We start from the raw sequence: 9,985 nt of genomic DNA on the forward strand, positions 1-9,985 counted from the left end.
CCTAGGGCGGGGTGAGCGTGTGAGACTCCGAGGGGAAGCAGTTTTGACACTGCTGGGGCCCCAGTTCTATTGCTGGGAACTCCCGCAGAGCCCGGGCCCTTAGCTGTCTGTGTACGCTCCACTCACTGTCCTGAGAGGTTCCAGGCGCTCGGCTCCCACGGCTGATTCTGGATTCCCATCCCCCACCCCCGGAGCCGTAGACTCCACTGGCTGCCGCAGCCAAGTCGATCCTGGGCGCAGACAGATACGCCGTTTCTCTGACAGCTCCTTGGCCTCCTGAGTCAGCAGTGCAGGGCCACCTGCCCTGTCTGGACACAGACCTAGCCCCGGTCTTGCTAAGAAGGTGGGGGGTTGTGCCGGGGTGAGGGTACAGGAGGTGAGGACCTCCATTCCTCAGGCAGCCGGGGGAGAAATCTGAGCTAGACACCGCTGACCACAGGTCAGAAACAGGAGAGGAAGGTGTCGGAGCTCAGAGATGCAAGGCGAGGGGTGCCGGGCTCTGGGCGTGGGGGAGAGCACAGCATAGATGCTCCCTCTCACTCCTTCCAATCCCTGCCTCTTGTAGGGACCCCCTCCGCGCTCCCTGGGGCCCTGGTCTTCTTCCCTCCCCTCCAGATCCTGAACCCTCTGCGGATTGGTCCCCGACTTTCTGGGGGCGGGGCCCCAGGGCCCTGACGTCACTGGCCGAGGTGGGGCGGGCGACTAGGGGAGGGGGTGACGGCCCCGGCTCAGCACCTCGGAGAGCTCCCTCCCCGGCCTTGTTTTGCTCCGGAATCACCGCCTGGGGAGGGAGCCAAGGGGCCGGGCACCCCGGCGCAGTGGCAGGGGGGATGGCCGTAGAGGGGACGAGGGGCCCCGACGGGCAAAGGGCCCAGCTGTGACCCGGCGGGGGCTGGGGGCCCGGGCACCAGGAGGGGCAAGGGGCAGCTGGCAGCGGCAGCAGTGGCTGCACATCTGGATGGAAGCGAGCTTTGTCCAGACCATCATGGCTCTGGGGCTGTCCTCAAAGAAAGCGTCTTCCCGCAATGTGGCCGTGGAGCGTAGGAACCTGATCACCGTGTGCAGGTGGGCTCCGTGGGCGGGCGGGGGTGGGGTGGTCGGGGAGAGGTGTGGGGTCGGGCTTTGGAAGCCGGGATGTGCGTGCCGGCGGGAGGATGCACAGCAGCCTTGGAGAAAAGGGAGGTGGCATAGGGTTAAGAGGAGCTGGTGCAAAGGGCCAGGCCGGGGATGGGTTTGAAGGTCTGTTCTCTACCCTTCTAGGCCACGCCAGGCCTATGGCCATCCTGAGGCCTGGAAGGTGAGGGGTGTTTCATTGGTACTGCAGCTTCCTGTGCGAACCAGGAAGTGACATTGTGCGTGCGGGGGAGGGGCGGTGATGGCTGGCTCCGTGCTGGGGGCGGGCAGGCAGTGGGCCTAGGAGAACTGATGGGGCAGGGGCATGATCACCCCTGAGCATCACCCCCTAGCATACCCTTGCTCCTCCTCGACAGCCCAGCCTGTCTGGAGTGGGGTTTTTCTGGAAGGTTTGCCAATGCTCGAACCCTGAAGCAGGAATGGTGCCCTCCCTCTCTATGTGACAGAGTCCACCGGGCTGGTGGGCAAGGACCCTGATCTCATCCAGTGCAGGGTGAGGGGCGCTGCCCCTGCCGTGGGGAGGACTGAGGGCCTGGCCAAAGAAACCTGGGTCTCCTTGGTCCCAGGGGAGGAGACTGGGAGGGCAGGCCCATGCCCCTGAGGGTGGGGCTGTTGCAGTGCTGGGAAGATTCCCCTGCTTTCTTGGGGCCCCCCAAGGTAATGTTCCCACCTCAGCCCTGCAGAGACTCACCCTCCCTGCCCTGCTCTGAAGCCAGGAACGGTCATTTGCTCAGCCTCTACTCCAGCACCCCCTACACTCCCCTCTCCCTCTAGGGGCCCCGTGCCAGCTGCCTTCTCCACCTGCAATCCCCCCGCCCCCCCTCCCTGCCACCTCTGAGGGCAGGGGGCTCCCAGTAGGCATCTGTTGTCTCCTTGCCAGCCCCGCCTGCCTGCACACCGCAATCAATGCCCACCTGATGCCCTGGCTACTGGGTCTTATGGCTCCTTCCAGCTTCCTGGGCACACACCCAGCCTCACTAGAGTGGCGCCTGTCTCCCACCACTGTGCCCCGCGTGCCTAGCACAGTGCGGTGCACATCAGACCACCGTAAAAATGCCCGAAATGTTACAGAAGGGAGGAGTGCCGAGTGCCGGCCACCACCTCCGCCCTCACACCCCAACCCTGCCAGTGCGGTGTAGACCAAAGATTTCTGCCTTGGGCCCAGATGGTCCTGGGTTCAAGCTCTTACTTCCCCAGTTATTAGCTGGGCAACCTTGGCGAAGTTTCCTCCTTATTCCGGGCCTTGGGTGCCTCATCATCCCCATTACGGATGTACCAGCCGTGCCAAGGAGTGGTAATGACCTAATCCACGCGGGAGCCTGGCCCAAGACCTGGCTCACAACATACTCTGCCCCGATGATGCCCCTCCTGCCCCTCTCCTCCCCCTTGATCTCCGAGCTTCCTCTTCTTTCTCTTGCCAGCCAGGGCAGCTGGGCAGCCCGCGCATGTGGGGAAGGAGGGAACGCCCCTTGGCCTGGGCTGCAGGAGCAGAGGTGCTGGTGCATGGAAAGTGAACTGAGAGCCGCAGTGTGAGAGATAGGTTTGTGGGGGTTCGGAGGGCAACACAAAGGCTCAGAAACCCCTTGGGTTTCAGCTGCCTCATCACTGTCACATGGTTCGCTCCAGCTCCCAGAACAGTTCCCTTTAGCAGGTTGAAGGCTCCCCTGGGCCATGGCCTGCCTGTCTCCATGGTAACCTGCAGCAGTCGCTGCGCCTCCTAACAGGGAGCACACCATGGGGCTCCCCGGGGCGATGCCCAGCTCGGCAGCACCCCTGAGGACAAATGGCAGATGGCAGCCACTCCGAAACAAGCCCCAGGCTCCCACTGCGGTCTGACCCAGATGACCAGAACCAGTCGTCAGGGTGGGAGCCAGGGAGCCGCATAGTGAAGCCCAGATAATGCCCCAACCTCCCCGTTCACGGCCCAGCTCCTCCCCGCCCCGGCCTGTACGCACTCGCCTTCTCCCAGTCCTGCCTGGCATCTGAACCAGAGTTTAACGAGGCGAGTACTATTATTCCTGTTTGTGCCTCAGACAACAGGCCTCTGAGGGATTAAATGACTTGTCTGAAGCCACACAGGTGTCCCAGGGAAAGAGGACTGAGTCCACCAGGCTGCCGCCCCTTCGTGCGGTCCCAACGATGGCCCGGCTCGGATCCCAGGCCAGACCAACTCTAAGCCCAGAGGGAAGGGAGGGAGGCCCTTGGACTCAGCCACGCCAGGGGCCTGAGAGCCAGGGAGGCCAGTGCCCCAGGGCCGGAGCCTGCAGAGTGGAGGCCAGAGGGGGCAGGGGCTGCTCAAGTCCTTGGGAGTTTGACAGCCACCAGGAGGCCACAAGATGCAGTAGAAAGAGCAAGGGCTTTGGAATCAGACATATCTGCTTGCACCCTGACAAGCTGCAGTGACGTGACTCTGAGCAAATCCGTCAACCCCTTATCTGGAAAATGAGGATGCTGGTGATAATGGGAGGAACTACCTCCCGGGGCTGTCGTAAGGATGGGTGAGACCATACCTGCAAAGTACAGTGCTGAGCACATTACAGGGCTCGATAAGCTTGGGGGGCGGGGGGAGGCAGTTCCAAGCAACCCCCACATCTGCTCTGCCACCCACGATAGGGCAATCATGGGACACTGGGGGCCTTCTCCCTTCGTCTCTGAGAAGCCGGGTGTCAGGGCCCCCAAGGCCCCTTTCCCAGATCTGCCGCCAGTGCTCGCCCCCACCCAGTGCGTCTGTCAGACCCACACCCCGCACTCCCCCAGCCCAGCTCTGCACCGCCTGGCTCCGGGCAGCTGGTGTGTAGGCGGCCAAGCTGGGAAGGGAAAGGGAGAAGGGGGGCCGCCGGCATGCTGAGAGCCCACCTGGCCACCACGCATGCCCATGCCCCATGTGCTTGCTGCCAGCTCACAGGCCCTGGCACGGGTGACCCCCCACCCCGAGAGGGACTGCAGGTTGTCCCAGCAAGAGCAGAAGACGGCTCAGGGCATGGGTGCAAACCAGCTTCTAACTCCTGCCAAGCCCCAACCCACACGCAGAGAGGATGCGGCTCAGAGGGTGGGCAAGGAGGGGTGGCTCTGGGCGCCGGGACTTTCTGCCTGTTGTTTCATGCCCTCTCGTGCTTGGTTCCCGAAGCTTCCTTTCTCTGGCTGTTGCATTTCCTGTCACCCACTTTGTCAGTTTCCCACCTGCCACCCCAGCGCTCCCCTGTCACAGTGCCTCTGTGGTCACTGTATTCTCACCTGTCCCCATCCTGTTTGCCCCTGCCACCCCGCCACCAACCATGCCCTTCACGACTTCTCTGCCCTCTGTCCCTTTCTCTGCCTGGCGTCCCTCCCCTGCCATCATCTCCCCACAACCTGCCTTCTCGCCTGACACCCCACTGCCCCCCGCCCGCCCCCCAGGTTCTCCGTGAAAACCCTGCTGGAGAAGTACACGGCGGAGCCCATTGACGACTCGTCCGAGGAGTTTGTGAACTTTGCAGCCATCTTGGAGCAGATCCTCAGCCACCGTTTCAAAGGTGGGCCCAGGTTCCTGCCCCTCGCCGCATGGCCCTCCCAGCACCCACCTTCAGCTCCCAGCCACCTCGCTCTGATCTACTCTGTGGCTTTCTGAACCCCATTACTGACCCCATCCCAATTCTGGGTCACTCACAGAAGCTCACGCACAGAGCTGGGAAGAGGGAAGGGGTCTTTTGGACACGCGGTTACATGCTGGCGTGCCCTTTGTGCACGTGTGTGTGCGCACACATGTTTGGGGTAGGTTGTATGTATATATGTATGTATGTGGCCGCTTATACGTGTGCATGTATGTGCCCTATTACACGGACCCTCTCCAAACTCCCTTGTTTGCTGAGCCCCCTCCCTGCCCTGGCTCAGCCTGTGCCCCAGCAGGTCCGGTGAGCTGGTTCAGCTCGGACGGGCAGCGGGGCTTCTGGGACTACATCCGGCTGGCCTGCAGCAAGGTGCCCAACAACTGCGTGGGCAGCATCGAGAACATGGAGAACATCAGCACAGCCCGCGCCAAGGTGGGTGGCCCGCAGGGGGCCGGGACAGCGCCCCCCCATCCCCCCCCCGCCCCCCCCCGCCCCCCCCCCCCCCCCGCTCTGGGCGCAGGGGAACTGCCTGCTTCTCGGCCCTCACCCCTGCCTCGGGGACTGGGGAGAAGAGCCACAGGAGGTCCGGACCCCATGGTGTGCACCTGGGTCCCTTTCAGGGCGGCAAGTAAAGGTGGGTGTGCTTTCCAGGGCCGGGCGTGGATCCGGGTGGCACTGATGGAGAAGCGCATGTCCGAGTACATCACCACGGCTCTGCGGGACACCCGGACCACCAGGTCAGGCCCCCTCAGTCGGCTCAGGCCCCAGGCGCCAGGGTACCTGTTCACTGCCTAAGCATACTCCACCCTTAAGTTCCTGCAGCAACCTCCCCTAGCTGGACTACAATTCCCAGCATGCACCACTAGCTTTCCTCTCCTCCTGCCAGTCCAGTCCAGACCGTGGTCCTGAAACACACCTTTGGCACCACCATCACCTGTTTCAGGTCAAACTCATTATCTGCCATCACTTCTCAGTGCCAGTCTCACTCCCAGCTCTGCATTCAGACACACACCTGGACACGACGACGCACCATTTTACGTGACGTGCTGGCCCTGTTCCAGGACTACAGCACGCAGCCCCGCCCGCCCCCAGAGAGCCGCAGCCGCGTGTGTGCGCCTGCTGCCCACCCGCACAGCCCCCACGTGCAGCCTCATTCCCTCACTGTGTCTCCACAGGCAGGGCCACAGGCAGGATGGGCCCGGGGGCAGGGGGACCAGTGTGTTTCTGGGTTTTAAGGATCGGGGTGAGCCAGTACTGGGGGGGCGTGGTTCAGAGGACTGAGGAGAGTCTAGTCTCAGGGGGACCATTCTAGCAGGTGGGAGACACAGGTGCTGTTCCCAGCGGGCCCCAGGCCGAGGGAGACACAGGACCCACACCTGAGGGACGAGCAAGAAGCAGATACCTCTTCCCTCTGGGAAACATGTGTAATAAGCCAACAAGACAGACCCTGAGGGATGGGGGCCCCCCTGGGAGGACGCTGCACCATCAGTGCCCCCCCCCCCCCCCCCCGCGGCCCCTACAGACGCTTCTATGACTCCGGCGCCATCATGCTGAGGGAGGAGGCCACGGTCCTCACCGGGATGCTGATAGGACTGAGCGCCATAGACTTCAGGTGGGGTCTGGGTGTCCCCCCGCGAATGTCCACACCCCCATCCCCTCACGCCCACCCTAACCCTGTGGGTTCTCTGCCCCCAGCTTCTGCCTCAAGGGAGAGGTGCTGGACGGGAAGACCCCTGTGGTCATCGATTACACGCCCTACCTAAAGTTCACCCAGAGGTAAGAAGCCCGATTTTTTTTGCAGTGGGTGCGGGCAGGCCCCCGCCCGGAGGGGCGGGGACGGCGGCAGGGAACTGGCTGGGCAGGCGCCGGGCGGGTGGGGGGCCGCATGGGACGCCGCACGAGGCGGCCCGTGCCCACTGCTCCCTCCCGCAAGCTACGACTACCTGACCGACGAGGAGGAGCGGCACAGCGCGGAGAGCAGCACGAGCGAGGACAACTCGCCGGAGCACCCGTACTTGCCGCTCGTCACCGACGAGGACAGTTGGTACAGCAAGTGGCACAAGATGGAACAGAAGTTCCGCATCGTCTACGCGCAGAAGGTGTGCGCCGCGCGGCGCGGGGGACAGGCCGCCGGGAGGGCAAACGGGGGGCGGGCGGGCCGGCCGGCTGCCGGGACCCTCCTCCCGCCGCCTGGGCTGAGCCCCGGCTCCGCAGGGCTACCTGGAGGAGCTCGTGCGTCTGCGCGAGTCGCAGCTGAAGGACCTGGAGGCGGAGAACCGGAGGCTGCAGCTGCAACTGGAGGAGGCGGCCGCGCAGAACCAGCGCGAGAAGCGGGAGCTGGAAGGCGTGATTCTGGAGCTGCAGGAGCAGCTGTGAGCGCGCCCTGACCCCGGCCACCCCGACGGCTTCGCCCCCGCTGACTCTAACCTCGCCTTTCCCTGACACCCGCACCCAACTCAACCGGCCGCCAGTGCCAAACCACTGACCCCATCACCTCTACCCTGAGATCCCACCGGTGACCTTCAATCTGTAACATTATCCTCAACTAACATTCTGGGATCCCTCCAAAACCCACTCCCCACTTCCTCCTCAACTATCCACCATCAGCTAGAACGTCCATCAGCTAGATGGGGTCCAACATTACTCCGGGGACCCCAACATTACTCACAAGGACCTCTGTCACTCGGAGATGATCATCATGATTATTTCCCTCTGATCTGCTACTTACGCCTACTGACTGTCATCACCCATGGTGACCCCTGACCTCACACCAACTGTCCCTGACCTTTCCCCACCAATCCTTCCATCAGCCAGTGACCTCCCAGCACGATGCCCCAAGCACTGCCCCCCATTACATTTCTGGAGTCCCACACTATTCTCTACTGGCTCCCACATCCTCTGACTCCCTCTGGCCCCAACGTGAGCGCACCAATCCCTGTCACCTCTCTGACCCCCTGAATCTGCCCCACTGATCCTCCACACTGTCCCCCTTTCTGCCACCCAGGTTTCAATCCTAACCCCTCCCCAACCCCCCTTGCTGAGATCCCCTTCCCTACTTCCGCTCCCTCCTCCAGCCAGCCTGACCCCACCCTCCCCATCCCAGGACAGGTCTGATCCCTGGTGACCACGCTCCCCTGGCCCAGGGTTCCAAGGAGATCACCACCCCCCTGGTCAACCAGTGGCCCTCCCTGGGGACGCTCCATAGGGCGGAGGGTGTCAGCGACCCCAAGCGCTACCGCAGGTAAGCACACCCAGGCCGCGTCTGGGCCTGAGCCAGGGCTCCTCCTGGGGGGGGGGGGGGTGCTGGGGGCCCGGGAGCCTCTGCCTGTACCCCTGCTCTCCGCTCTGCCGCAGACACAGTTTCATGAGCACGGAGCCACTGTCGGCCGAAGCCAGTCTGAGCTCCGACTCCCAGCGCTTGGGAGAGGGCAAGCAGGACGAGGAGCCCTGGGGCCCCATCGGTGAGCCCCCAATCCAGCACCCAGCCTCCCTGCAGGAAGGGCTCGGGCCAGGCCCTGGACCTTGCCCTCGGCCCTTCTGGAGAGGCCGGCGCAGCAGGGAAGAGCGTGGCTGGGGTGCCAGGCAGACCCTGGTGCAAACCCCAGCTGGGCCTCCTCGGGCCCTTCTCACCTGTGGAACGGGGGTGTTGATTCAGGTGTCCGCCAGTGTCGGCATGCAGTGAGGGCTTAATGGCTTTCTGGTAACAAGACATCCCCGAGGGGTTCAGATTCCCAGGGAGTTCTCTGCCTCATTTGCTCGTATCTCATGCGCTCTGTGAACCACCTGCCTGACCCTTGTTTCCTTCCCCCTTTTCTTTGGCTGCCAGGAAGCTCAGAGCCAAATTAGTGGCTCCCTTCACGCGAGTGTCCCGGACTCCAGCGCATGCACTTTGTGTTGCCCGCCCCGCGGCCGCACCTGGGTTCCCCACCCTAGTTTTCCTGGTGCCCGGACCTCCTGTCTTTTCTTTCCAAAAACCCTCCTGTGCCGGACGACCCTAGATCTTAAGACAAAAGGCGGGCCTTGGACAAGGGACCCTGCCGCACTGTTTGTGATTGTCCGTGTGTCTGTCTCCTCACCAGACTGTGAGCTCCTTGGGGGCAAGGACTGTGTGTCGTCCGTTCTCTGTACCCCCAGTGCTTGGAACAGAGCGAGTGCTCACGGCTGTGTTTAATAAACGGACAAAGAGAGAGGATGAGCCTCAGGGGGAGACAGAGACAGAAACTGACGATTACAATAGTGTTCCCAGCTCTGCATGGCTCGGGCGGGCGCTCGTCGAGGTTAATTGAAATGCAAATGCCGCAGGAACCAGGAAAGTCTCCTGGCGGCGGGGGAGGGGAGACCCGAGGGGCGATCCCTTCCCAGCCTGAGCCCACCCCCCCACCACACACGCAGACTGGTTGGTCTGGCCTCACCCCCGCTCTCTCCCCAGGGAAGGACCCCACGCCCTCCATGCTGGGCCTCTGCGGCTCCCTGGCCTCCATCCCCAGCTGCAAGTCCCTGGCGAGCTTCAAATCCAACGAGTGCCTGGTGAGCGACAGCCCCGAGGGCAGCCCCGCGCTGAGCCCCAGCTGAAGTGCGGGCCGCGCCGGCCCCGCCCGCCGGGGGCGCCGATGCCTGCCGTCTTTTCTGAGCGCCCCAGCCCAGGCCTCCCTTCCGGAGAACGCTGCCTGCCCAGCCGGGGGTCCTCTTCCTCCTGGTTTTAGCTTCCTGCCTGAGGAAGCCAGGGCTGCCGAGGGACAAAGGTCTGGCAGTCAGGTGGGGCTGTCCAAGCCACAGGGAACCCTTGGGGAAGCTTGTTCCACTCTTCCGGTGACCGGTGCCTGGCTGGCTCCCTCCTGGGACTCCCCTTTTCCGTCCCCCTCACCCGCCTCGGGAACTCGTGGGCCGGCCTCAGCACCTCCATCTCCCCCACCTGTCCGTCTGTCCCTGTACTCACCCCCTGGAGTCTCTTCTCCCTCAGCCCCCAGGGCAGGGGCTCCGAGGGGATCGGGCAAATAAAAGCCAGAGGACTGCGGGAAGCCTGTCTGTGAGGGCGGGGACTGGGCCCTGTCCCGGGGTTAGCAGGACACAGCAGAGCCCACACTGGGGCCTGTAACCAACCTGACGTTGGGCCATAAAGAACCGGTCTGTGCCCTGTGCCAGAACCGTTCAGGGGTGAGTGACCTCTGTATGAACTGTGCTGAGCGTTAGGTCCACCCAGAACAGGACCAGGACACATGAGTGAGCACCCCTTCACCCCGAACTTGCTGGGCTCCAGGTAGAGA

General features: G+C 63.4%; 1 protein-coding gene across 5 annotated transcripts; it reads left to right on the plus strand.

The window, feature by feature from the left end:
• Positions 1 to 692: 692 nt before the first annotated feature.
• On the plus strand, positions 693 to 9,733 carry RUNDC3A (RUN domain containing 3A). 5 transcript variants are annotated; one of them, XM_028521970.2, is made up of 11 exons: positions 693 to 1,065; positions 4,531 to 4,646; positions 5,020 to 5,153; positions 5,373 to 5,458; positions 6,244 to 6,333; positions 6,417 to 6,497; positions 6,655 to 6,820; positions 6,936 to 7,093; positions 7,825 to 7,962; positions 8,076 to 8,182; positions 8,548 to 8,916. In XM_028521970.2, exons 1-11 carry the CDS (start codon positions 959 to 961, stop codon positions 8,565 to 8,567), a joined length of 1,203 nt encoding a protein of 400 aa, XP_028377771.1. In that variant the 5' UTR covers positions 693 to 958; the 3' UTR covers positions 8,568 to 8,916. The 5 variants fall into 5 exon arrangements, with proteins under 5 accessions (XP_028377771.1, XP_028377769.1, XP_028377770.1 ...); XM_028521968.2 differs by lacking the exon at positions 8,548 to 8,916 and adding an exon at positions 9,151 to 9,733 and having other exon boundaries at positions 710 to 1,065; XM_028521969.2 differs by having other exon boundaries at positions 710 to 1,065; positions 5,005 to 5,153.
• Positions 9,734 to 9,985: the final 252 nt, after the last annotated feature.

Source organism: Phyllostomus discolor, chromosome 8, assembly GCF_004126475.2.
Source record: "Phyllostomus discolor isolate MPI-MPIP mPhyDis1 chromosome 8, mPhyDis1.pri.v3, whole genome shotgun sequence".
In the NCBI taxonomy this organism is placed as follows: Eukaryota; Metazoa; Chordata; class Mammalia; order Chiroptera; family Phyllostomidae; genus Phyllostomus; species Phyllostomus discolor.

Coding starts and splice junctions, on each gene's coding strand:
- RUNDC3A (XM_028521967.2), top strand. CDS start 959: ATGGAAGCGAGCTTTGTCCAGACCATCATGGCTCTGGGGCTGTCCTCA. Junction 6,334..6,416: donor CTGAGCGCCATAGACTTCAG/GTGGGGTCTGGG, acceptor CTCTGCCCCCAG/CTTCTGCCTCAAGGGAGAGG. Junction 6,498..6,654: donor TACCTAAAGTTCACCCAGAG/GTAAGAAGCCCG, acceptor CCCTCCCGCAAG/CTACGACTACCTGACCGACG.